Source organism: Mauremys reevesii, linkage group 4 (assembly GCF_016161935.1).
Source record: "Mauremys reevesii isolate NIE-2019 linkage group 4, ASM1616193v1, whole genome shotgun sequence".
Classification (NCBI taxonomy): Eukaryota; Metazoa; Chordata; order Testudines; family Geoemydidae; genus Mauremys; species Mauremys reevesii.
Window position 1 is genome coordinate 133,482,346 of NC_052626.1, and position 26,694 is coordinate 133,509,039.

A 26,694-nucleotide genomic window follows, 5' to 3' on the forward strand; every position below is an offset into this window, starting at 1 on the left:
ACTGGCAGGATTCACGGAGAAGGATAGAGGCCAGGCCACAAAAACTCTTCTTCTAATTTCAGTTTCAATTAGCCTTCCTGGGGGCCTAACTCCGCTTTTTCGCTGTGAAGCGGGACAAGGATTTATATTTTTAAAATATGTAAAGAGAAGCTCAAGCACTAAATGATGAGATAAAGGTTAATCTTGTGCACGTCCACTTATTTTGTGTGCATGAGCTGAACAGACATTTCCCCCTTAAAACAAAAAGTGAGGGTAATTTTGCTGCACACTCAGTCTATCAATTTCATAAGGCAATTGTCTTGACATTTCACTAACCTACTGAGCACAATGTAAATTGCAGGATAAGCACCTTGCAAGAAACAAGCAGTCATAAAGGGCTTCATCTAGCTTATTCATAGTATTAGAATATAACGTAGCATAGACATTTAAAACGCAAAATATTATTTTATGCAAATAACAAACATTCTAAGCTTCTTTCCTGGTTCCAAGCACTAGGCCCTACAGGTTGAGCTAGCAAGATGGTCCCTACTGTGCTCCCTCATTACATTGTCTACAGCAATATTGATTTTTAGAGTAAGTGTGATAAAAATCAGTAGACAACTGTACAGTGAAGGCTGTTCCCCTTTGCCTTGCAGGAGAGAACAACAACAGAAACATAAGAGGGTAGATACAGAAAGATAAGAAACTTCTGGAAAGGAGTCTTCACAAAAGAACAGGTGCAAAGAGCACACAAACATTCAAGGACTGTTTAACTATCGCTGTTGTCTCTACAAACTGAAGTAAAGCACAAACTGTTTTTCAGTCTAGCATTCTTATTCATGGCTCAACATTCACTACATCTACCATCCCTATGTCATGTTTATATCATCTAAGGTGAGCATAAATAGAGTCTTTAACAGTCATTGGCAGAAAAATGGCAAAGGTGTCATGAAGACAGAAGGTGCTAGAACACAGAAGCCATTCTAATACTTCCAAGGGACAAGACAGTATGTTTGTGTATAGTGTTGAATGTTGGCTCACTAGGTAAGTATATGCATATAGATGAATTTCTTAAGAACATTCTGTCCAAGAAGCCCTTTGTGTAATCCTCATAGTACACCTCATTGGACCACTACACACCAGTTTTAAGAGTTTTTTTGCCTGTGGAGGAAAGACCATTGTCACACACTTGTACAACCAACTTCTTGGTTCTACAATATATTTTTAAGTATTGCTTGAGTAGTTGTATACCATCTTCAGCAAAAAAGGCACTCCCAGACTCAATATTAGTGCATACGAGTCACCCTGTTAGCGGATAAAAGCTCAATAAGGCGGCATGTGGACATTTTAGAAAGGCAGATTAGAATGATTTATCTCTGCCTTATGAGGTGCTTAATCTCAAGGTCTCTCCCTGGCACTACAGTGACATATGAAGTTTGAAATTCAAATTAAAAGAAGAAAAGAAAACCTCCAAGAAAACTTGGCTCATGACTGCAGAGGGAATGCAGCTGGCAGAGTCATCCCATCCCTAGGACAGATCGTAGCAATCACCCCAGGCTTTGGGGCCCAGGGCAGCCTGAAGGGTTAGCGGGGGGCCTGGCGCCAGCAGCAGCGAGCGACCTGGCGCCAGCCTGCCCCACTGGCATTGCTTGAGGGAGACAGCAGAAGCCAGAAAGAAGCAGGACAGGGGTTTGGGGGGAAAGGGGTGGAATGGGAGCAGGGAGGGGGCAGAGCAGGGGTGGGAAAGAGATGGGGCCTGGGCCGGAGGGGGCTGTCCCGGGCCCTGCACCAGGACAGCCCTGGCAGCTGGGGAAAGAAGAGTAAATCCTAAAAAGCCAGCAACTGGCTACATTGCCTAGCAAATTTGTTAAATGAATGCTGGCAGAAACACACAGTTACATCTCAGGTAATGCCAGAGAATAAAATATGAGCAAGACTAATTAGGTAGACTGATCAGAGACTGTTAAGGTAAGTAATTCAAAAAATATTATTCAGTGTTCAGCTAACACCATTCTAAACAACATGAAATATTTATTAAAACATAGGTAAGCTTTTCACCAATTTATGCTACTGCCTTTTTGGATTCCATTCAGCCTGGAGTGCTAAACAGAAGTGTTCAGTTTCACTTTCTGGTTCTCATCCAGTTGATGGGGAGCTGTAGTTTGGTTTCAACAACAGCACAGGGAAGTGTTCCCATATGGGTGTTTTACATCTAAGAAATATTTCTATATTTGTTTTGCCACACTGGAATATAATGCTATATTTCTGGCCTTGACTAAATAGACAAACTTATAACAAATCTTTATTTCCAATGCTTATGCCTATCAACAGTTATTTGCCTAAGACAACTTACTATTTGAGTGAGGGATAATCTATGCTAGAATTGCTACAGCAGCACAGCTGCATCAATGCAGCTGTAGCACTGCTAGTGCAGACGCTCTAAGCCAATGGGAGAGAGGATCTGCCATTAGCATAAATCCACTTCTGTGAGAGGCGGTAGCTATGTCAGAGGGAGAAGCACCCCCATCCACATAGTGCTGTCCACTCCGGCACTTAGGTCGGTGTAATTTATGTTGCTCAGGGAGTGGCTTTTTCACATCCCGAAGTGACATCAGTTATACTGACATAAGTGCTAATGTGTACAATTCTCTTTAAAACGACATAACTGTACTCAAATAAGATTGACGGCCTAGAGGTCCCCAACTACAGAAAGTGATCATTTAGGCCTGGACCTGGTGCAACAAGCTATCTAACACTGGGCACTGATGGTCGTACCTGCAATTTTCGGGATATGTCTGACTTGCAACTCCATAAAAAACATTTAAGTGATTTACGCAGTAACAGTTTAAGCAGCCTTGTGCATATCCTCCATTTAAGCCAACTACTGAGGAGAATATTTAGGAAACAGAAGAGAAATATTATGAGGATAAAAAAAGTACAGGAAAGATACAACTGACTTTCAGCCACATGTGCTATTTGGGTGTTACTTTATGTATGCTGTACCGCTTACCACTACCCTTTGCCTGTCTCTTTAAAGCATGAACACCTGAGCACTGGGATCATGTCTTTTCCCCTCCCCATTAGAAAAGTATCTGGCTTATTGTGGACACTACCAGAAATAATCTATCCCACTCTGAAAGGTAAGCAAGGAAGGGACAATTCTAAGGAAAAGGGGAGCAGGGAAGCTATATTTAAGTTTTCAAGAAGCACTCCATCTTAGTTTGAGCATTTGTTTCTTAGATGGCCCAGGTATAGTATTAGGAGTTATATGGTCACATGTAAGTTTTGACCTTAACACCTCTAACTAGGGGAATACTTTCCCTATCACTCTGGCAGGAGCTGGAGCACTACCTTAGCAGTAAACATCTACACCAATGAAAGACCTAGAGTATTATTTACCATTGAAGGGACATGAAAGTTAGACTTGCGTCCAAAAATCAATGCTTTGTGAAATTCAAAGTTTTACATAACTTTTAAAATAGAAACATATGTATTGATTCAAAGATCTTATTTAAAACATACTGGATTTAGACATTTGCCTGCAGCATTTTATTCTAGAACATTATATGTGCAAGTAAAAGTGACTAGAATTGTGACAAGTGAAACTGACAATTGAGTGAAAGGCAGAAGTGCCCTGCATTAATTTAAAACAAAAAAAAACACATACAAGATTTAATAATGCAAGGAAATATAAAAGCTGTCTAATTTAACAGCACATAAGAGTTACACTTTTAATATCAATTTACACATCAGAATAGATGAGACAAATATGAGATGATACAACCATGTGCTGTAAATGACCTAGATATTTAGAAATTGTTTGTCATATTATGCAAAGATCCTAGAACAACATCCTTTATTTTATCCTTGCAATGTTGTATTGATATTGGTATTAGCATCACTGCACACCTCAAAGATACAGATATTTTTGAAGAAGGACGCTAGCAAAATCAATACAATTAAGTAAGTAGTATTCTACTCCAGGGCACCAAAAATACTAGGTCTGGTGTTAGCTGGTTTTTTTGGATGCCCGTGAAAAGGAAGAAATTGCAAATAAATCAAAACTTTTTTTTTTTTGGTTAAAAGTCAATTTTAGCATTGATTCAGGCTTTGGGACCAAAGTCCTCTAACTACCAGCAGAATAAAGTGGCAGTTCAAACTTCCCCCACTATCCCAATACTGGTTTATCCCCATATTCCATTTAGGGTGATATTTTTTAAATGGATACTTCTTCAGCCAGAAGCAAACTGAGACCACAAATTCATTTCACACAGGCCACTGAACATTTTAATATTACATCATTGCTGACCCTGGATAAGTTCACCTGTATCTCCCATTAACAATACAAGAAGAGCTTTGTATAAAATTGAAAGCTTGTCTCTTGCACCAACAGAAGCTGCTCCACTAAAGATACTGCCTTACCCCCCTAGTCTCATTAACAGTACAGTAACAGATCCAATCTGCAGGTAAATCATACATATTTTCAAACCAAGAGCTTTAAAATTATGTGCAGTTTTCTAATTAACTAACACTGGAGGGGCATGTTGAACACATTTGCAGTTGGAAGATTTCTCTTCTATTTTTCATAGGCCTGTTAAGTCCAGCTAGACTGTGGATTGCTGGCTCCAATTTTGCAACATCCCAGCAGGTATTCTGCTGTTAACATCCCACTGAACTCGGACACTCAACTCTGCTGAAGACTAATGCTTGTCTACACATATTAAGGCAAGCTGCATCTTTTACAACTGTGTATGGTTTTCCAATTTTTTTTGTTTAAAGTTGGTTATAATAAAGAATTATGGGTTATTTAATATAAACAAAATTTAGAAACCATACTCTAAAAAAATATACATGTTCCTTACCTGTAGTCAGGTTCCAATATTGGCAATTAAGTCACCAGTGGAATGTATACTATATCACACTGAGCAGCAAAGTAGTATCATCACTGTATTCCAGGACACAGGCATTGTCATTCTAGCTCAGACCACTAATCTATCTAGTACAGCATCCTGTCCTGCAAAAGGCTAAGGATGCTTCAGACCCTATTAATGTAGCTGGGCAACTAAGTGTTTCATAAAGCAAGAGGAAAAAAAACCCTTCTGGACCCTGGGCAATTACTTTCAGGCCTGACCTATGAGATACAATCGCCCTTATCTTGGCATGCACAAATTATTGGTCAAAATACACGAGACCTGAAAGCTTATTATTATTACAACTAATAATACAGCTAATACAACTATCAGTGTACTTAATGTCCCTTTTATCCTCCCCATCTGGGGACATTCAGCAAAAATCTTTGCAGACTAGACAAACTTGAATCCCACCTTTAAAACACACAAAACTTCTACAGTTCATATTATATTTGTTATTCTAAATTAAAAGTCAAGCTAATGCATATTACAATCCTCTTCCACAAACAAGAAGTGTGCCATGTTTCAAGACTGGAAAGACAATCACTAATTTACACTACAATTTCAAGTGCTATACACAATATCAATCAATATAGGCAGGCTACAATAATTTACCACGAAAAAACGTCAAACAATTTTACATTTGCAACTATCACAATTCAACATTGTAGTTTATACTCCCTGGAAACGCTATCAGAACCCAGGCCCAACCCCATTTAACAGGAGTCCTACCTCCTTTTAAACTGGGGAGAAGAAAGCCTGACTAGGGACGAACTTCACTGTTTCCTCATCCCCGAGCCCACAATTTAATGACAGGTCTTTCAGGGACTCGGGAATAGTAGGAAACCCACTCTAAGAGGAATGTTGTTTTACGGCAAAGGAAAAATAAGGGGAGTGTGTTCAAATACCGCTCCCCGCCCGTCCCAGGTGGGCGGCTCCTCCTAACTCCTCCCCCAAACGTGAGGCAAGTTGGCGGCAGCTGTGCCTAACGGAAGCGGACTCGGAGCCCATCAAAACCTCTCCGTGCCGTGATCATTATGGCATATTGCATGCATGTCCCCCTCCCAAGAAAACCGTAGAGCATGGTCTGCCCTTCACTGCCACTCTACTCCTCCCGCCTAAGCAGATGCAGCAAGGTATACTGCATGCCTCTTCCCTGAAAGTGTTAAATGCATCCCACTGCATCCAGGTACTCCGCATGCTTCCCCCTAAAGTGGGTCATGGCATGCTGCAAATTTTCACCGTTCATCCCCCGAGCCATAACATGAGGGACAGCTCCCAGTAAGCGCACTGCATGCCCTGTTCTCCTCCACCCAATAAGCTTGCAGCAACGCACGTTACCCTTCCACCAAGCGTGCAACAAGGTATGCTGCATGCCTACACCCCTTCCCCCACTACAAGCATGCTGTATTCACGCCACTACCCCCAACCTGGGCGAAGCACGCTACATGCACACACACTCCTCCTCCCGCAGTCCTCCTACAGGGTGCAGAAGGGCACGCACACGCTCCTCCCCTTAATGAGCATGTAGCCGCCCCGTCCCCCTTACAGGGTGCAGAAGAGCACCACGCCGCAAGCATGTATCCGTCCCTCCCTCCAACGAGCAAGCAGCCTCCCCCTACGGGGTGCACAAGGGCACGCCGCAAAGATGTATCCCTGCCTCCCTCCCCCTCCAGTGCGCAGCAATGCACGCCACCTCCATGCATGCCTCCCCTCGGCATGGCCTGCAGCAGGCCGCCTGCCCATCCCACGCCAGAGGATGCAGCGGGGCAGGGCCTAGTTCACCCGTCCCGCTCTCCCCGCGGGGGGGGGGGGGCAGGGGCACTGGAGGAGCGCGGAGCAATAGAAGCGGGTTGGGAGTGGGGCCTCCTCCTCCCCCCACCGCGCTCGCTCCCCCAGACTCACCTGACCGGCCTGGACATTTTCTCCAACCCAATCGGGGCCCGAATCGGGCGATGTCGGCCAAGAGGAGGGGGGGGGAATCGACTAGCCTCGATTCTGTGACGGACCCGTCCCCTCCCTCCCGGGAGCAAGCGGGATCCCTGGGCCCAGAGCCTCGGGCCGCGCCGCCGGAACCGCCTTTCCCTCAGCCGCGGCAGGCCCCGCTCCCGTCCCCGCCGGAAGGTGCGCCCCGTCCGCACGCCCCTCTCTCCGCTCCCAACGCCCTCAGTCTGGGTCCCCGCTACTCGCCGCTTCGCTTCCCTCCCCCCCCCGCAAAATGGTCGCGTTCGCCCAGCCGAGGATATGCGCCGAACGGAGAGGCGGTACAACCTAGCCCGCTGGCACCTCCTCCTTCTCTCATTGGCCGACTGAGCAGCCCGTCCAACGCAATTGGTCCGTTCGAACCATCACGGCGGTTCGGCTCCACCCCTTCCTCCCCGCGGGGAGGGGGGGAGAGGAGGACGCCCCACACTCAAGCTGCTATGAGAGGGAACATCCGATAACAGCCCGCGAGCCCAAGCTGGGATCTCTGCGGCTGTAGATTCGCCACGGGTCGCCTTGCCCGTCGAGCAGCCCTGCGGTGGGGCCCGGCCCCACTTACAGGCCCCCGTCCCCGTCAGGTGTATTCGGACCCGATTTTATTATTGGTACGGGGTGTGCGATGGGCCGGGAGATGGCACCGGATCAGCAGATTCGGCACGCGGCCTGTCTTGCGTAGATTTTGGAGGGAAAAATGTAGTCAGGCTGAGCCCTTCCCCACACACACCGACCTTGATCCTCTCATACCGTAACCCCCCCACACCTCTGCCCCTGTCCCAGTACCTGAGCTCTGCAAGAGCTTGGCTATGCCCAGAGCCCCTCTCAGTCCCTATCCATCATCCATGCCTCCTTCCCTTCCCCAGATCTACCCCAGGCCCATACCTTGCTGATTGCCTACCCCATCATCTCTGGCCCACCAGTCTCTCTCCCTCGATGTGAATAATACTTTAATGTTTAGGAGGCAGTCACGTGCTACACTATGAAGCAATCAAAGCCTATAATGACTGGCAGAACCTTTGTTTCTGGTGACAGCAGATGTGCAAAAATCCAGCTTACCCCCCAAACAGAATCTATAAAAAAAACCTCCATGTCCCTATTTGTAAATAGAACATTTCATAATTAAATTACCAAAACACAGGCATGGAAACTCAGGGTGGTAATTTTTTTAGTTACCTTTAGAATCATGCAGCTTTTTAGGTTGACCATCCTTTTACACCTTCATTTCCCTCAACCCCCTCAAGTTATACTCTAACACAAAATGTCTACTGGATGGTCTCATGAAATATGATCAATAGCAATGAGAAGCTTATATCAGTACATCACTGCTGACTTGCATCTATTGCTTCATGGGGAATCAAGAAACCTGCAAGTAGATAATTTTGGCTGGTTTTGATTTCATCGTTGCACCAATGGTAGGTAATATTTTCCTAAGCTAGCTCAGCTTTAGTAGAGAATAAGCGCAACATTGACAGCATGCAGAAATTAGGCAAAATGCAGGAGTCAGGGCTGTGTTTCAGCTGCAGGTCTTGGCTCATTTGAATCCAAAATACAGGGTGAAATTCAACAGCTGCAAACGCTGCTCTGTTCGAAAGAGTACTGATGTGATATAATCTAATGACTTTGTCATATCCACAGGCACTGTTGTCCAAAATGGTTTTGGGCCTCAAATGTGAGCAGGGATGAAAAATGCTGCTGTTATTCCTGATCTGTGGGTACAGTTGCCAACTCATCTCCTCCTACTTTGGTTCCCCTAAATAGTGCAGTTTCCCAATATAAACACAGCTACAGGGACACAAGCTATGATCACCACAAAATACCAGTGCAGTACACAAGAAAACTATAGGTGAAGCTGCAGACTCCTTGGAGACAGCAGAGCTTAAAAGACTCAGACTGTGTTGACATTACAAATTACTTCAGTATAACTTACATCGCTCACAGGTGTGAATAAGACATCCTTCTGAGTGACGTAAGTTATACCAACCTAAGCGCCAGTGTAGACATTGCTATGTCGGCGGGAGAGCTTCTCGCAGAGCCAGGAGTTATTAAGCCAATGGGAGAGCTCTCTCTTACCAGAAGTGCTACAGCAGTGCCGCTGTAAATGATGTAGTGTAGACACAGCCTCAGAGTAGTACATGGAAATTTAAATCTCTGGATTCATAAGAGTCAACAACTTTAACAGCAAATATAACCCTTAACACAATATCATAACACCAGTGTATTTACATGAAACAGACCCATTTGTGTTGCTGGCCTTGTAGGACAGAAATCTTATTTTTGGGGCAGAGAGGGAACAGTTCAATGTTCACACACAATTTTCTTTACTGATACGGTTGTTGACAGTGAAATATTTTTGTTTTGGACTTGTGAACTCATCTGCTGTTAGAACTGTTTAGACAGGAAACCAATAACTAATACATAAGCAAGAGTAAAAAAGTCAGAATTTTTATTACAAATTTGTTTTAATGTTTGCAATACTGCCTTGGTTACTGATTATTACAGAAGAAATCACCAGCTTTTTCCTTTTTATATAAAACAAACACTAACCAGAATCTTGTCTATAAAAAAAATCATCCTTGCAAGACTTTTAAACAAAGTAACAAAAAACAAAACAAACAAAAAAAGAATTCAATTTATATGGTTGACTGGCCCTTTGAACTGTATTCTCTTCTCATCACCTGGAAGTTTTACTGCAGTACAATTTTCTAGTTATTGGTAAATTTGTAGTAATCCAAGTTACACATTTTTAAATTGTGAAACTAAATCTAACATAAGCTGAGTCCCATGGCTACAGACCAAAGATCTCTGACATTAAGCAATAATGTGGGGGAAAGAGAGAGAGGTCAGTTGGCATAAAATCATGCAAAAAGAGTACAAAGTTGTAATAAGCATCGATGAGATGAAAATTCATCCTCTTTGCTTAAAAACAGTTTCCTACCATGTTTCTGATAGAACAGCTATACAAGCCTGCATAGATGGGGCATAAATTTTTTTTTTTTTTTTTTTTTTTTACAAACTTTGATCTCACATTAAAACACCCAACAAACTTAAGCTAAAGTATCCCAACCACCATGGACGGGACAATCACATTAGCAGAAAAGAGTTTCACAAAGCATTGTTTAAGACTGGTTGCCTAACATAGCAAAACCTGAGTTTAGATGGGGTCTTTGAACCCAAGTTTGTTTTGCAGAAGAACTAAACTGAGGTTAACAACAAGCTTGCTTTTTTGTTTTAAGTGCCTTGTGTGTCAGAGAGGCAGCTCTAAAAACACACATTTGCACAGTCAGATTGTTTTCCTGTTTGGCTGAGTTTTTAAACAGTTCTCAAGCAAAGGCCATTCTTTGTTGCACTGGGTTGATTTTTGACACTATTTTTTTTTCTATTGCGCCTATTGAGCGGTTACCAAACAGTGAATTATGTGTGAAAACAAAAAAAACAAACCTGTGCACATAACATTCCACAACTCTTGGGCAGATCTTTATGTCTTGCATATGAGAAACCTTTAAAGGATTTCAAGCTTTTTACTTATTTTTGAGTGGCAGTTACTTATGCAAAATTAAGAGGCCCAGGCACTGTAGAGCTGCTGCTGAATATCAGGTTAAAGTGCATCACCGCATGTGATGAAATCTATGCCTCCAGGCAATGTAGCCTACTGGGTAGGGCACTGGACTTACCTCAGGAAAGCTGAGTTCAATTCTTGGCTCTACTACTTTCTTATTGTGCCATTATGGGCAAGTCACTTTCTTCCCTGTGCATCAGTTTCCCATCTGTAAAATGGGAATATTAATAGTGATCTCCCTAGTAAAGCACTTTGAGATCTATGGATGCTGAGTGCTAGGTATTATTATCATGAACATCAGAGGAATGCTGTCAAGATCAACTCTTTTAAAAACAAGACCTTTTCCTTTTCCTATTTAATCTTCCTATTTCTATTTTTAGAAGTCTAGATTTTTAAAATCCAATGTACTTATATTTTAGGCTGTTTACTTAAAAAAAAATATATGAGGATATACCTATCTCATAGAACTGGAAGGGACCCTGAAAGATCATTGAGTCTAGCCCCCCGCCTTCACTAGCAGGAACAGATACTGATTTTGCTCCAGATCCCTAAGTGGCCCCCACAAGGATTGAACTCACAACCCTGGGTTTAGGAGGCCAGTGCTCAAACCACTGAGATATCCCACCCATTTTTATATTATACTTTGCTTGGACAATAAAATTAAACTGGTCAGTTCCACTTCATTGCCGGTTAGTTCCTCTTTCCAGTTTTCACATACCTTCTTCACAGTATGGGTTCACTGTGAATCCTGACTGCACAGTGATGGCATATTTAAATGCATTTAACACAACAAAATCCTTGAATTTTGCTTGTGTCCTATTCTCATATGGATTTTATCCTTTAACAAAATGCTGGGCCTAAATTCCTTATCACTCATCATTTATATAGAACTTTTAAAGTCCAAAGTACATTACAAGCATTCTTTAATCTTCAGCTCTTTGTGGTAGTAGGGTAATTAGTCCCATTTTTATATATAAATGGAAGGGTGAAGTAGTTTACTAAAGGCCACAGAAAAGATCACTCCCAGAGCAAGCAATGGATCCCATATGTTTCTGGCTCAAAGTCCTGTGTTCAGATCACTCTCTTATTTGACAGTAGCCCTTTAATATCCTTCACCCAAACAGCCTTTTTATTGAATCTGCCACAGAAAAATGCCACCCCTGTTTCAGAGGATTAATTTTGCCCTTATTTAAAATTAGGATTAAAAACCCACTCCATCAATCCCACTCCATGTAACCACTGCTTTACTGGGCTGAGATCTATATTAACTCCTTTACCGGAAACTGCCAAACATGTGCTTTCATGAAACCATCTGAATGTTTTTGCCCAAAAGTCAGTCAGCAGCCATGATCACATGTAGAATATGCAGGGAGAATAACAGGCATCAAAAGGGCAAAGAGGAGTTTTCTCCATTATTTCCTTCTGACCAGTTAAGTCCCTTTCTTTGCTTTTCCTAGGATCACTAAAAGCAGCAGTTGGGCTTTCAGTGAGCACACCACGACTTCCACCAAAGACTTTAACTCACCACTGCAGAATGGTTGCAAGGAAGTAATTCATCAGCATTTGTAAAGCTATTTGAGATCACAGAATGGAAGGTGCTATAAAAGCAAAGAGTACTGTTGTTCTACAACACAAGAGGGTTTACAACCTTTTTCTCATTCACTGCTGGATGCCCTAATAAAGTGGCATCAGAAGAGTTATATGTACGGGGCAGAGGGACAAAAAGGGATAACTGGCAAAAGGCAATTGGACAATTCTTGAGACAGAGCAGAAGGCAGGGACAAATTAAGCACTGCAATCAATGTACACACATGAAAGCTGTGCTATAGAATCTCCCAAATTCACACCAATCCATTTTGCACATCAGGCAACACCACAGTGGTTGCTAGTAGGTATTGTGGCTACCCATAAGTGTCCTCTTTCAACCCAGGGGTGATTACCACAGCTGACAAAGAGTCCTGGGCATTTCCACAACAGATACATTAGTCATACGCAGATCCAGAGTGTGAAATAATGAGGAGTTACTGTAACACCATGTCAGCAATCATGAGACACGCGCAAATCGCTAGATCTTCACTTTCAGAACAGAAGATCATTGTAACCGTCCCTTCTGGAACAATCCCTCTATGTATAGCTGGGAGTTAGTGGTATATATTGAAATATTACCTTTCCCCCTCAAGTCCAGTCACTTGTTACAGAAGTAAGTGGAGCACTCTTACTTCAGAGGTGTTAACCCAAACCATGCAGCTGAACAAGACGATACAAGCAGCAGATAGCTTTAGGTGGCCACGGTGTTGGAATAAAGAGGAATTCTCCCACAGTCATTGACAGCAATGCTTTACTGAGAGTCAGTGTGTGCTGAACAGGAGACAATTCTTCATCACTTAATAAAGCCAATTATCAGTGAAAAAGACATTCCCTTTTGCTCTGATGCAGACGGAGAAGTGAGCAAAGCTAACAGCATCCCCAGCCAGGTGGGGAAGCATCTTTTATGTTAATATAATCCCCGCGGCCAGAAACAGAGAGGTCTCCATCACCCGTGGACGACGCCATCATCTTTTCAATAAGGACTCTAAGAAACAACACACATGTTGTAACAATCAGCAAGAGACTACACCCCTACAGTCTGGTACACAACTGGATATAGCCACCATTCCTGTGGGAGAACCACCACCCACCAGGACAGAGCTGGCTGCTGTGGACTTAAAGGGACAATACTAGGTAATACAAATTAGAGCTCTTAATCCAATTCCCTGGGGGCAACCGTTCCCAGCACAAACAGCACTATCAGGGACACTAGCTGGCTCATATGCTGGCAGCATCACTAGAGAGGCCAGTGACTGAATGAACCATCGAGACTGAAGTACCCTCCCCACCTCTGGAGGTGAGCCCCTCCTGTTCCAGACCAAGGCACAGCAGCAGGCTTGGATGGGGAAGTCTGTGTGTTCCTGCCATAGCCATTATGTGAGCAGAGAGCAGTGCCCAGGAATGAGAATCCAACACTTTTTCATAAACCCTCGGAAAAGTAAAAGGGCCAAGTTCTCTGCTGGGCAGGGGCGGCTCTAGCTATTTCGCCGCCCCAAGCACGGCGGCACACCGTGGGGGGCGCTCTGCCGGTCGCTGGTCCCGCAGCTCCGGTGGTCCTCCCGCAGATGTGCCTGTGGAGAGTCCGCTGGTCCCGCGGCTCCGGTGGACCTGCCGCAGGCGTGCCTGTGGATGCTCCACCGGAGCCGCGGGACCAGCGGACCCTCTGCAGGCACGTCTGCGGGAGGTCCACCGGAGCCTCTTGCCGCCCTTCCAGCGACCGGCGGAGCGCCCCCGGTGGCATGCCGCCCCAAGCACGCGCTTGGCGTGCTGGGGCCTGGAGCTGCCCCTGCTGCTGGGATAACTCCACTGAAGGATGACTATGTTACAAACAGATCTCCAGTCTCTTACACCCCACTCTTATTCTCCCAATAGAGACCGGCAGATGAAAAATATCTGCTGTATTTTGTTAAACCCTGTATTTCCCAATACCTGTCACAGCTTAGACATGGGCATGATAACTTCTGACCTTTCTGGCTGCAGTTTCCCTTCAGATTGACTTGCACATTATTACTGCTCTATGGTAAATGCCAACAGTGTGCTCAGTTCCTTAAGAGGTTAACCCTTTAGAGCAGTGATTCTCAGACCTCAGTGATTCAGGAGCCAAATTAGCGATCAACATTACCCCAAAGAGCCACAGTCGTGTGAATTCGCTGTTTCACTTACTATTTTTTAACATATTTTTATAGATATAATTCTCAGAGCAAAATGACTGACCAAGTATTATGTTATCAACTACAGTTGGTTAATAACATAGTAAAAGCATCCTGATTGGTTAATAACTTTGATTGGTTAATAATTAAATCACATGGTGTTTTAATATCATGTGCAGCAAGGAGCCGCAGGAGACACATTAAAGAGCCACTTGCGGCTTCTGAGCCTCAATCTGAGTATTCCTGCTTTAGAGGCACTCTGAGAAGCCATCATACCTACCTCATAGACTCATTAATATTCTTGTTTTCCTTGACAGATGTTTCAGTCCAGCCAGAGAAACCGTTCTCTTTGCTGAACCGATCAACCTCTTCCCTGGTCACTGCCCATGGGGAAAGGTCGCACTGTAAAACAAGAGTTGGTCACCTTAAAAGGAGTCGTTTTATTTTAAACAAAAGGAGCAGCCCTCCTTCACCCATCCCAACTTGCTCATGTTAAGACATCATGGAGTGCCAGCCCTTCCCATACTTGCGAGCATGATCGGACAGGGGTTCCTAGTGGGATGATGTAACTGCCAGTATGTTTATCTGGTTTGAGAGTAATCTGGCACAAGCATGCATGTGCTGGGGATCCCTCCAGAGTGAGACTGCAAACAGTGGGGCAGAGAAATGTTCTCCCTCATCCAGGCTACGTAACATTCTGTCTACATCAAGAAAATTCACATCAACCTAACCACAGTTATGTAGTTACACTGATGCTAATATAGAGAAATAAGGTGCAGTGCATCTCCATTAGGGGTTTGCACTGGCACAGTCACACTGGTGCAGATTTCCTTAGTGTAGACAGAGCCTGCGTTCTTTAAACTCTGCTGTCAGGAGGAGGTGTTGTCCCCAGTGAGAAGAAGAATGACTGTATAACATGCTGTCCCCTTTATCATGCCTTTGATAACCAGCTCTTGGCTAATCTTGAATTTTAGACCTTATCACTCAAGCTAGACAAGCCTCACCAATCTGGACCTTAAAGGGGCCACGGAGCTGATAGTACAAAGAAGGGACACCCCTGTTGCCACAGAAGATTGTTTAATTTATTTCTCTTGTATTTAAAAAAAAACAAACAAAGCAGCAAGCAATTCGAACAATGAAACATGACCCTGTGCACCAATACACAAATGGCATCTCTCTCAGCAAGGGAAGTATCAGGTCACCCATATAGGTGACCTCATTTGAATACGAACCCGTTCCCTGCCCTGCCATACAGATTCGTCCTAACCTGGTGCAAATTAAAGATCTGTGTGGACAGAAAAGCTCTGCAACCCTCTGAAAGCCACCATGCTCTGGCTCTGATCGCGCAGCAGAGGGAGCAGATTCCAGAGATGGAGCCCCCGTGGGAGAGCTCTCTGCTGCCGGTTCTGAAAGCGATACCTGCCAATAATCTGAACTGGTGCTGCCCATGGGGCAAGACATGGGCAGCCGCCTGACAGCGCATAGCAAACCACACTCCAGTGGAAGATGAGGAAGCAACTCAGAATATTGGGCATTGGCCAAAGCTCCGTCTACATAAGGCTGGCACTGACATTGGCTAACCAGCCTCAGAGAGTTTTATTAAGCCCGACTAATTCTGTTTCAACACAGAACTTGGCCAACGAGACCCTTTTTAAGCTCAGTTTATAAATCGCATTGTAGCCTAAGCGGCAAGTGAGGCTAGAGCCCAGTCTAAACATGGTATGGCTCCGTCCAAAATGGACAGCCCAACCATATTTAAGTATTAGCCTGGACTGGTTAAAAGTGCTTTTCAAGATGGTTTTGCAAACAGTTCAAACCCCCAGCATGGGTGCGATCTGAAAATCTGCTCACAAAAGGACGTAACAATCCCTCTCTTCTGACCAATCTTCACTGAACCATTTTGCTGACTCACCAATTCCACAAGGAGAATCATGGAAACCAGGTGTGGAAGGTGCTCAGATACTGCAGTGATGGATGGCAGTATAAACCCCAAGGAGAAGGGGGTCTATTAGATCCCATTCAATCTATCCTTCCTGATAATGCAGGATTGTCTCCTTGAACACATTCTCCAGTGTTTAGCCCAGGCTAGAAAAAAAAAAAATCACTCTGCTTATGTCAGACTCAATGTTTTAAAAGCAGCAAAGAGTCCTGTGGCACCTTATAGACTAACAGATGTATTGGAGCATGAGCTTTTGTGGGTGAATACCCACTTCTTCGGATGCAAGCTCATGCTCCAATTCGTCTGTTAGTCTATAAGGTGCCACAGGACTCTTTGCTGCTTTTACAGATCCAGACTAACACGGCTACCCCTCTGATACTTGACTCAATGTTTTAAATAAGTTGTAAACAAAGTGGAAGTGAGAAATGCTAACAGGGGAGCCAGTCACAAATCAGACCAGAGGAAGGAAATCTAGCTATGCAGAGGCTGATCCTACATACACTTCGGGGGGAAAAAGCTCAAGCAGAACTAACCAATCTGTCTGGATGATTTCCACTTCACGAGCTTATCTAACACCCACCTAAATACAAGTGGTTTGAGAGGAATTTGAAGAGACTCCCAGCTGGGCCCCACTTTCTCTTCACTCTTCCCTGTACCCAAATTGTTCCTGGGATCACTTTTCTCAGAGAAAAAATAATGATGCCACTTTCAACCTAGAGATATATCTACACTGCAAGTGAAGGGGTGGTTGTAGTGCAGGCAGGTATACCCATACTAGCTTTAATTTAGCTTGCACTGAGAACAATAGTAGAGAAGATACAGTGGGATGGGTGTTAGCAAAGTACGAGGCAGCTGGGAACCCTACGTATGTACTCTGGTACATATGTACTCTGGTTCCTAGCCCGTGCGTGCCACTGCATCTTCACTGCTACTCTTAGCTGCACTAGCTAGATTAAATGCCCATGTTATAATCACACCTTCCTGGGCAGTACAGACATACCCTAGGAGCCAGTATTGTCCGAATGTCTGCCCAGCCAAGGAACGACTAGGTCTCCTGAACTGATCCACTTCCCTCAAACCTTTACAAGCTAAGTAAAACTAATACCATGTAAGGAGCAGCACTGTCCTGGCTCAGCATTTTAACAAGATCCTTGCCAGAAAAAGGTGAATGATCAGGGAAGGGATTAGCAAGACCACAAGATACGTAACAGCTCTGACGAAGTCTAAAGGAGAAGGCGATCTTCCTCACTTCAGTTTAAACCCCCTTTCCCCAAATACACATACACCGGAGGTCCACCTAGACTTGCTCACCTTATTAGCCAGCAGCAAGCAGGGCACCGGGCTTCCATCTGGCAGCGTGAGCTTGCTGTCCAAATCCTGCTTCCACCTCTGGCTGTTGCTGAACGTGCTGAAGTTAGTGACATCAAACATGATAATGCAGGCCGATGCCTCTCTGTAGTACAGCCGGGTCATGGACGTGAAGCGTTCCTGCCCTGCAGGGGCGGGGAGGAAGAAAAGAGGGGGAAGATGTTTTTTAAAGATCGTCTCTTTGGATTGGTCCATGCCGAGGATTTGCCCCACTTAAAGCCAGCTAGTGCCGGCCACCTCACACTGTGCCTCCAAGTACCCCTCTGAAGGAGGAAGGGCCACTATCCTCATTTTAGATATGAGGAAATTGAGGCACAGAGAAGATAAGTGTCTTGCCCAAGCAATTCAGCAGCACAGCTCATATTAGAGCTTAGAAGTTCCTGACCACCCACCATCCCCCCACCAATGTGCTCAAGTCACATGTCTCCCAAGCCTCTGTTTTCCAGCCACTTTCCTCTCACTGTTATTTTTGTGGCCATTTAAGCCCATCTCATTTCCCACCTGCAGCTTGACCTCATCCCTGGTGAAGCCTGGCTAACAGCAGCAATACTTGGTCTAAACACAGCTGTTCGGAGGGTTCTAGTCACATTTTTCCCCGATCAGTCTTCACAGGGATTTTTTCCGAAATATGTGCTAGCACAACAGTGCTACAGGCTACATGCTGTATACATCTTGTAATGTTATGAACACTGTTCTCAGAAAATAACCTATCCATGTTAGTTAGAGGAACTGCCAGGACCCTGGTAACTACGCAGTTTGTGCAGTACAGTTTTAACCACAGGGTGAACAAGCCCTTTGGGCCTTACTATGCTACCAAAACGACTGTAGCTATGTCTACAATACCATTTACGTCGATATAATTTATGTCGCTCAGGGGTCTGAATAAGCCACCCTTTGAACAATATAATTTACTCCGACTTAAGTGCTAGCATGGACTGTGCTATGTCAGCAGGAGAGCTTCTCCCGCTGACCATAGCTACCACCACTCATTGGGGGTGGATTAATTAAGTCAACGAGAGAGCTCTCCCACCGGCTTAGAGCGGCTCCACTAGTGAGTTGACAGCAGCGCAGCTGCATCGCTGTAAACCCTCTAGGTAGCCACAGTCTGTGTCTAAACAGTGCCTCACCCCGTAGACAGGACATTTCTATTACATGCTTCACTAACACAACTGAAATGGGACTTGGTCAAATCTACACAGACCAACCCTTATATACCACGGGGTGGATGATGATTGTGTTGTAACAACACAGCACTGTAGGTTTGGTAGCATTTACAGGCTCTTACGCTGGCAAGGGGTCAGCAATAATACATTCTCTACTTACCTCCCACTGCTATTTTCCCTGTGTGCCTTTTAGTCTGTAAGCACAGCAGGGCAGGAACTGGCAGTGTCTGAGAGTCTTGTACAGCCCTGAGCACATGGCTGGGGGTTAAACAACAATGCAGCAGCCATTAGTCCCACAAACCATAAATGGCCTCTTGGGTTTTCAGCTGGCATCTGCATGCTGCTGCAATTGGAACAACTTCTCCTTTTTTAATGATTAGATTGATGCCTGTGACACACTCACACCGGAAATACTGAAACAGGATAAAGCCACAGCTAGGAGTTTCACCAGTCACCCAGTCCTACAATTCCATGCTCCAACCCCCTACCCTGCCCCCCCCCTCGACGCTGCTCTGTCTCCTTTCTTTTTTGCTGCTAAGCTTTGATAGAGCTGGAAGCAGAGTTCTTCTGGTTCTCTACAGAGGCAGCTGCAATGAAAGTTTTCTCCATCCCACTGTCTCCCAGACACTGTGCCTCACCCCAACCCAGACTCACCAACTCCAGGGCCTGTAGGGGAATCCTGTCTCCATCAGGGGCGGCGGCAGCTGGGCAAGCAGGGCGCCTGCGCTGCGCGCCGCGCCCCCCGCGCTCCTCGGGTCCCCTCTTCCTCCTCTCTCCTGGCATCTGGGGAGGCGGGAGGCGCATTTGCTTCCCGCCCGCCGGCTGCGCGTGCGGCAGGCGCGCCCGGGAGCGCCGGAGCGCGGACTGCGCGCGCATGCGCGGGGCGGAGCCTCAAAGAGCCCGGGAAGACCGCGCCGGCCGCGCATGGCGGCGGCGCGTCCGCCCGCCCCCTCCGGTGGACCGACCGCCGCTGGGGGCGGCGCTCAAGCGAGGAGCCAAATGCCCCCCCCCAGGATGCCGCCCCAAGCGGGTGCTTGGCCCGCTGGTGCCTAGAGCCGCCCCTGGTCTCCATGATCACTTGATTGCTGTCTCTGATATGGACACTTATTCTCTAGGAAACCACTGCCCTTTTCACACAGGCCACCAAACAGCTGTCAGATGGTAACTTTCAGGGCCCAATTCTTTTCTCATAGCAGTGGGAGTTTCTCCTGATTTAGCACTGAGGGCGAGGAGAATCAGCACTCTACTCATGGCAACCAGCCTGTGCTGTATTCAGACAGGGGTTCTAGAGAGGTGAAAAACGCTCCATCCAGATACACATCACCTTCCCTCTCTCCCCATTCAGTCTGTGTTCCTTTTAAATAGTGGAAAGCATGCTGTGGAATTTATCAATCCATGCTGCTGTGTTCTCTCTAGACTAGCCACATGATTCAACGTTTAATCACCATAGGGGGTGGGGGGGGGATGTACACCACAAAACAGAACCTTTGTTTTTTCCAACCCAAAATAAAGTCGTTGAGTTTTTTAAGGGTCTTTCGCTGAAGAAGAAAAAAAAGTCAAACAAGCTGGACACTTGGAAACTCTGTCCTCTACTGACTCCAGAGGCTTGTATGAGCTCACCTGCGATGTCCCATAGCTGAAGTCGCACCGTCTCGGACTCTGACCACTGCACCACCTTCAGAGCAAAATCCACTGTGAGGCCCCAAAGAGAGAAGAAATCTGATCAGGGATTGTGCGTTTCCCCCACCCATTTCTATCATTGGTTACAGTCATCTTGCTTTACAACTGATGGATGCTTTACTAGCAATGGCAATTCTCCTTCTAAACCCTGCTATTATTTACTCTTTCCCTGGGTACAGCCAACCCCATGTCCACCCTGCTCCCTCTGCATCATGCAGGCTAGAGCTTCGCCTACATCAGCATTTTGTGGGAAGTCTCCTGCCATTGCAGCTCCACCAGTACTGGCTGCAGCAGGAGCACTAGCATAGAAAAAGCACTGGGATTTTCACTGCCATGTTGTTTATAGCCACTTTGAGCAGGGTTAGATAACCCACTGCGGGGAGGGACAGCTCAGTGGTTTGAGCATTTGCCTGCTAAACCCAGGGTTGTGAGCTCAATCCTTGAGGGGGCCACTTAGGGAATCTAGGGCAAAAAATCAGTTCTTGGTCCTGCTAGTGAAGGCAGGGGGCTGGACTCAATGACCTTCCAGTTCTAGGAGATAGGTATCTCTCTTATTATTATTACTCCCACTTGCTAGCACTGCTGGAGCTGATCTGGTGCAAGATATCACCCCAAACTGTGGCATAGATGCAGTCATGCTGTCATTTAGGAAAGAGGAAAGCAAGGTGGGATTAGCTCGCTGTTGGACTAACTCTGCTCCCGCCAAAGCCAGCCCTGACTTCAATGGGATCAGTATTCGGGCCACCACTCAGGTTTGTGAAAATCCCACCCAAAGCTCTTGATTTGCAGAATGGGACTCAAAACCCTACTTGTAAGTCTTATGCTAAACTAGCAATGCTGGGCAAGCACCGTGGCTGGAGTCTTTTGGGGCAGAGAGAGCCTTTTTGTTCACAGTTTGCACAGTGCCTGGCACAACAGCGGCCTGGCTGGGGTTCTTAGGTGCTACAGTAGAGGAAATAATAAACGGGATCATCAAAGGAAGATTAAATTCACAGGGAGAGTTCTGAAGAAATAAGCCTTCTCCAGCACCTGATCTTGAGAAATAACAATGTAAACTAAAAAAATAACACAGGTAATCTTATTACACAGAGAGCTTTACAGGAGACCTCCCCTTCCCCCAGTCATCCGGATTTACTTTTCATTTCAGTCAAGTGTATTTGGATTGCACATTTTGTGCCCTTGATACACAGTTTCAATGGCAGGCAGGACTAATCAGATCATTTTGATTAGGGGCCAATATACACAATGGGGATAGTTTAAAATGAAAAGTCAGCCTTGCTAATCTTGCTTTTTTAAAAACTGATTGATCCTAGATCAAAATGGAAGAAAATGGCAATTAAACAGCTATGTTTAGTAATTTTTTAAATAAAGCAAAATGTATCAACACATTAAAAATAAGCACTGCCATCTGTCAGAATCTAGCGTTGGTTCTTCATAAATGCACAAGAATTTACAAAATTAGCCAATTTTTTTGTTTTGTTTTTACTTGTCTCCATTTTGTGCTGCCTGAAACAATACAGATGTGTTATTTGGGGAGCAGTTTTTCCTTTCACACACAACCTCCGCACTCCAAACCAAATCAATCCCAAGTGCCCAGTGAGCATAAATACACACACCTGACCTACATTTTTCAGGAGTGACACAAATCAGATGGGCTGCAATCCAAAGGAAGGCTGTCCAGTTGAGCTAATATCTAATTCAGTGGTTCTGAAACTTTCTGAAGCTAGAGATTTATTTTCTAACGATTGAGGACAGAGAGAGAATACATCACCCCTGCTGCTGCAAATGATCAAAGCTGTGTGTAAGTGCACGTTTTGCAAGGCCAAATCCAGGCACTTTGTACATCACTGTCTCAGTGGGGTGCAGGCCCCCAGTTTGAGAACCTCTGACCTAGTTCTTCATCTTGGATTCTCCAGCAGAGAGATTAAAGTAAGGGTGTGCTTTGAAAAAGAGGAAAAGCACCAACACTGGCCTCTATTATTCTGTCCCACTCAGACACCATTTGGATTGAGCCTTAGTGCCTCCTGCACTTGGCCTGTTATTCAACCCTGCTATGTTAGCGTTTATAGCTGGGCTGGATGATGTTTTCAAACACAGGATTGTTTCCACACACTATTAAGGTCCTGCATGCAAAAGTCAACTGTGTTGCAAGTCTCTGTTATGATGCGCTTGTCCCAAAGTCTATACTTAAATGTTTAGTAGTGATTTAACAATGCTACATAACACAGCCTTAAATTCTAGCATAAACAGGACACAGACATTTGCATTATAGAACAAATATTTGGGCTGCGGCTACACCAGACTTTACAACTGAGTTAATTAACACATCATACCACAACTAAAAATTCAAGGGCCCGCTTAGCCTTTAAAGTGTCAAACACTCTTAACTGTGTTCCCCAACCCTGCTAACCTTGTGCTCATTCAAAATCTCTCCTCTGAGAAATTCAGGATGAAAGACTATTGCAGGGGTCAGCAACCTCTGGCACACGGCTCACCAGGGTAAGCACGCTGGCAGGCCGTGCCAGTCTGCTTACCTGCTGCGTCGACAGGTTCGGCCGATCACGGCTCCCACTGGCTGCGGATCGCCATCACAGGCCAACGGGGGCGGCAGGAAGCCATGGCCAAGCACATCCCTCAGCCCGCGGCGCTTCCCGCCGCCCCCATTGGCCTGGGACGGCGAACCGCGGCCAGTGGGAGCCGCGGTCCGCCGAACCTGCCGACGTGGCAGGTAAACAGACTGGCACGGCCTGCCAGCGTGCTTACCCTGCCGAGCTGCGTGCCAGAGGTTGCCGACCCCTGGACTATTGCGATCCTGTCTATGTGGAAGCTATCTGTCTATCCCAGTTTGCTACAAGGTGTTCAAAGTATGGATACCATTCTTGATACCGGTCTTCCAACCTGGCCATAACTAGCATGGTTTCATTGCACACAGAAATTTAGTTTCTGCTAGAGTGGCTTCAACTATGTTATAAAATAGGGAACAAGGCCAAGGCCAAGCATTAACCATGTCATGGGACTAAGGTGCCGTCACCAGGTCCTCCAACACAGCTGGTTTTACAGTGGAGATAGGACCTCAAACTGTTACCTAGCAGTGTTAAGAGGTTGTAACATACATTCGCTAGCAGGTTTGTTTATAGCTGCAATGCTGCTAGGATGGCCATTTAAACAATATTCCTTTCCGCCACAGGCAAGACGACCACGGAGATTAGAGGAACCTTGGAAAATGTATTCCAAAGCAGTTCCCATACCTGATAACCAACCATAGCTGGTGCTCCCAGCATAGGGAGGGCCTTAAAGAGAAGTTGGCTTCAGGTTCTCATTGGGCAATTTGTAATGATCAGAGACCTCAGAGTTACAGCTCATCAGGATGTGTTTGTGCTCAAGTGGCTAGAGTCAGACTGCCCAGATCCTTTCCTGTAGGATCAGAAAAATTACTAGCCCATCTGTCAACAGGGGGCTAATTAAATAACAGGTGTAAAACAACATGAAGTCCTCAATTGTAAGATGCTGCAGGAACTGCAAAAGATTATACTTGCAGGCTGAAAACTGCTCCTTTTATTGAGTTACTTCAGGTTTTTACTGCTGGGGGGTATAGGAGAAACAATTTTCACATCTCAGCCTGTGAGCAAAGGACCCTCAATAAATAAGAATAATACAACAGCTTTCATCTTAAAATGACCCCAGAGCACTTAACAAACACAAGATAAATTATGGCCTACATTTTCAAGAGTGACTAGTGATTCTGGGAGCCCAATATAAAAGGACCTACTTTTCAGAAAGTCCCAGGCATCCACCCTCTAAAAATCTGGCCTCTTTGCACCCCAAATCTCTTTTGAAAATGTAGACCACAAACTACTTCAACCAGCACTGAAATGTTGGCATTTCTGGGGTGGAACATGGAACACAACAGCTATTTAATGGCACACAGCAACATTAGGCCGCAGTGGTCCACTCGTATAGTATGTGCTAAGAGGCAACCATCCTAATTTCTCCCTTTATGCCAATAGTAATTCCTTCCACACATCAATCCTTCATTAAAACAATCCTTTAAAACTCCTTGCCTTCTCATGGAGACAGCTGTTGACAAAAGTCCTTGTTGACAAATATGCAGTGGTAAAAGATGTCCAAGGTATCTTCCTTTCGGATAGCTGCTCCCCACTACCATCTTTCTGGGAATCAAATTCTGCAGCTCTTGCTCAGGTCAAACTCTCACTGACATCAATAGGAGTTTGCCTGTATATATACTGCAGAATTTGCCCCAGTAAGACACTATTGATGGGAAGGCAATGGAAGCCCTAGCAAGGAAAGGGAAGTCACACAAAGGACTTCTAACTACAAACCAGCATGTTCTAATAAGCTTAATAATACTCCACAGTGGCATAGTGCTTCCAATCTTCAAAGCAGTGCACAAAAATTATAATTTAGCAAATGACAATGCAATCCACAGAAAAATATACATCCCAAGCCAGGAAAATATTCCACATTTAGAGACACTGAACATATAGTTTAGAACAGAGTGAAGGAGTATTGGACAGTTTTGCTGATTTTCCCCCTTACAAATAGATCACTGCAGGCCGCTATCTTTTGATAATCACTCACCTCCCACGGTGGATTTGTAGTGCTTGTTGAAGCTGTCGTTGGCATATCGCTGGACCAGCGACGTCTTCCCAACCGTGGCATCTCCAACAATGAGAACTTTAAACATATGGTCATTATACCCCATTTTTGTACCAAGCAAACACGACCACCCTCTCTTTATTATTCAAGCATCTTTAGTCTAATCTGAGCACACGTAACCCAAGGAAGATGGGGGAACCGAAAACCACTTTTTCCTGTGGAAAACTCTTACAGAAGTAGACACACATGTGCTAGCCAAAGTTTGTAAATACTTATTTCCCCTCTCACAGCCACAATCTGCTCTGCACAACACACGCAGACAGAGTGGTCTAGTTTCTGTATAACTTTCTGCTCTTCCCTGGAAATGCAGTGTTTTGTACAGAATGCACTTCACTTAGAGAGAGGGGCACACCATTACCTAGCTACAGTACATAACTTTCTGCTTCCTCCTGCAAGCATGGCCTTCGCTGTACCGCTCACTCAGAGAGGCAGATCTAGCTTCTTAATAACTTCTGCTCCCTCTTGCAGACACACGCCCCTCTGTTCGGCTTGCAGTGAAAGCAAGTTAAAAAATAACTAGTCACAAAGAAGAATTATCCACAGGATGAAGGAGGAGAACATAAAATAAATCAACAGCCAAACCCAGAACGTTTCCTGGAATTTCAGTCTTCATGCAGTTGCACTGGAGGGAGAGCTGAGCCCTGCCACACTCATCACACAAGTTGGGGGGACGCTTCCCCACACTACGCAATGGTTGTTTCCTCTGCTTACTACTAGGAAGGATGGAGGTAAAGACCGAGCCCTGCTTCCGCCTAGTGGGACAGAGCAGAAGCTGCTCCTCCTTCAGCAGCCGCCAGCCCCTTTGCCAGCTGCTGTCATGTGAGAACGTCAGGTGGCTGCACTAGCCCCGCCCCACCCAGAAAACTGCATTACCCATCAGGCACCTCGGGGAAAAGTGAGACAGAGAGGGGAGTCTGTGGGCGCAGGGGCTGGTGGGAAGTGTAGTCTGTAGGGAGGAGAAGCGTGACTGCTCTCTATTCTTAAAGGGACACGCTGTGCTTTTTGTAAAGCTGCTTCTCCCTCTCTCTCTACTGTTGGATCAGTGCCCTTTTTTTAGTAAAAGAGCGGCCCCTACACAGGATTACATTTAGGCCATTTACCCAGCACTGTGTGTGGTGCAGAAGTAAACTTTGCAGACTGAGAGCCAGGACTCCTGGGTTCTAGTTCCATCTCGGAGAGGCAGTGTAGCCTATAGGTAGAGCAGTGGGGGGGCCAAGACTCATGGGATTAGGGTGACCAGACAGCAAGTGTGAAAAATAGGGAGGGGGGGTGGTAATAGGAGCCTATATAAGAAAAAGTCCCAAAAATCAGGACTGTCCCTATAAAATTGGGACATCTGGTCACCCTACATGGGATCTAATCTCACCTCTATGACTCCCTTGGTGCAGCCTAGGGGATAGTGCGTGGGATGGACTCAGGATTCCTGCATTCTTTTGCCTGACTGGCCAGCTGAGTGCCCTTGGACAAGCCACTTCCCCACCCCGTGCCTCAGTTTTCCAGTCTGTAAAAAGGGGATAATGACACTGACCACCTTTGTAAAGTACTTTGAGAGCTACTGATGAAAAGGTCTATCTAATAGGTATTGATTGTTGCTTAATGACTTTTTTATTCAAGTCCTTTGTGTGACTTCCCTTTCCTTGCTGAAACTCATTTATTCCACAAAGGCATGGTCATGGACCGCCACCCCACCAATGAATTTTTTTAT

General features: G+C 45.4%; 2 protein-coding genes and 1 long non-coding RNA gene across 4 annotated transcripts in view; 1 reads left to right on the forward strand and 2 right to left on the reverse strand.

Annotated features, from left to right (window-relative positions):
* Positions 1–7,036, reverse strand: part of NUCKS1 (nuclear casein kinase and cyclin dependent kinase substrate 1) — a 24,697-nt gene extending 17,661 nt beyond the window's left edge. The window contains exon 1 of the mRNA XM_039538242.1: positions 6,795–7,036. Coding sequence (XP_039394176.1) covers positions 6,795–6,811 — 17 coding nt within the window. The 5' untranslated portion in view covers positions 6,812–7,036. The remainder of the gene's footprint in view (positions 1–6,794) is intronic.
* On the forward strand, positions 7,036–12,690 carry LOC120405051. Its single transcript, XR_005598338.1, has 2 exons — positions 7,036–7,477; positions 11,883–12,690. It is a non-coding gene; the product is annotated as an uncharacterized LOC120405051 (long non-coding RNA).
* Positions 9,854–26,694, reverse strand: part of LOC120405049 (ras-related protein Rab-7L1-like) — a 55,295-nt gene continuing 38,454 nt past the window's right edge. The window contains exons 1-5 of one of the 2 annotated variants that reach the window (XM_039538241.1): positions 24,912–25,793; positions 20,253–20,324; positions 17,413–17,594; positions 14,443–14,564; positions 9,854–12,997 (exon numbers count right to left, since the gene is read on the reverse strand). In XM_039538241.1, coding sequence (XP_039394175.1) covers positions 12,880–12,997; positions 14,443–14,564; positions 17,413–17,594; positions 20,253–20,324; positions 24,912–25,035 — 618 coding nt within the window. In that variant the 5' untranslated portion in view covers positions 25,036–25,793 and the 3' untranslated portion in view covers positions 9,854–12,879. Of the gene's footprint in view, positions 12,998–14,442; positions 14,565–17,412; positions 17,595–20,252; positions 20,325–24,911; positions 25,794–26,694 lie in introns of those variants that run through there. The other variant, XM_039538240.1, reaches the window with a different exon arrangement.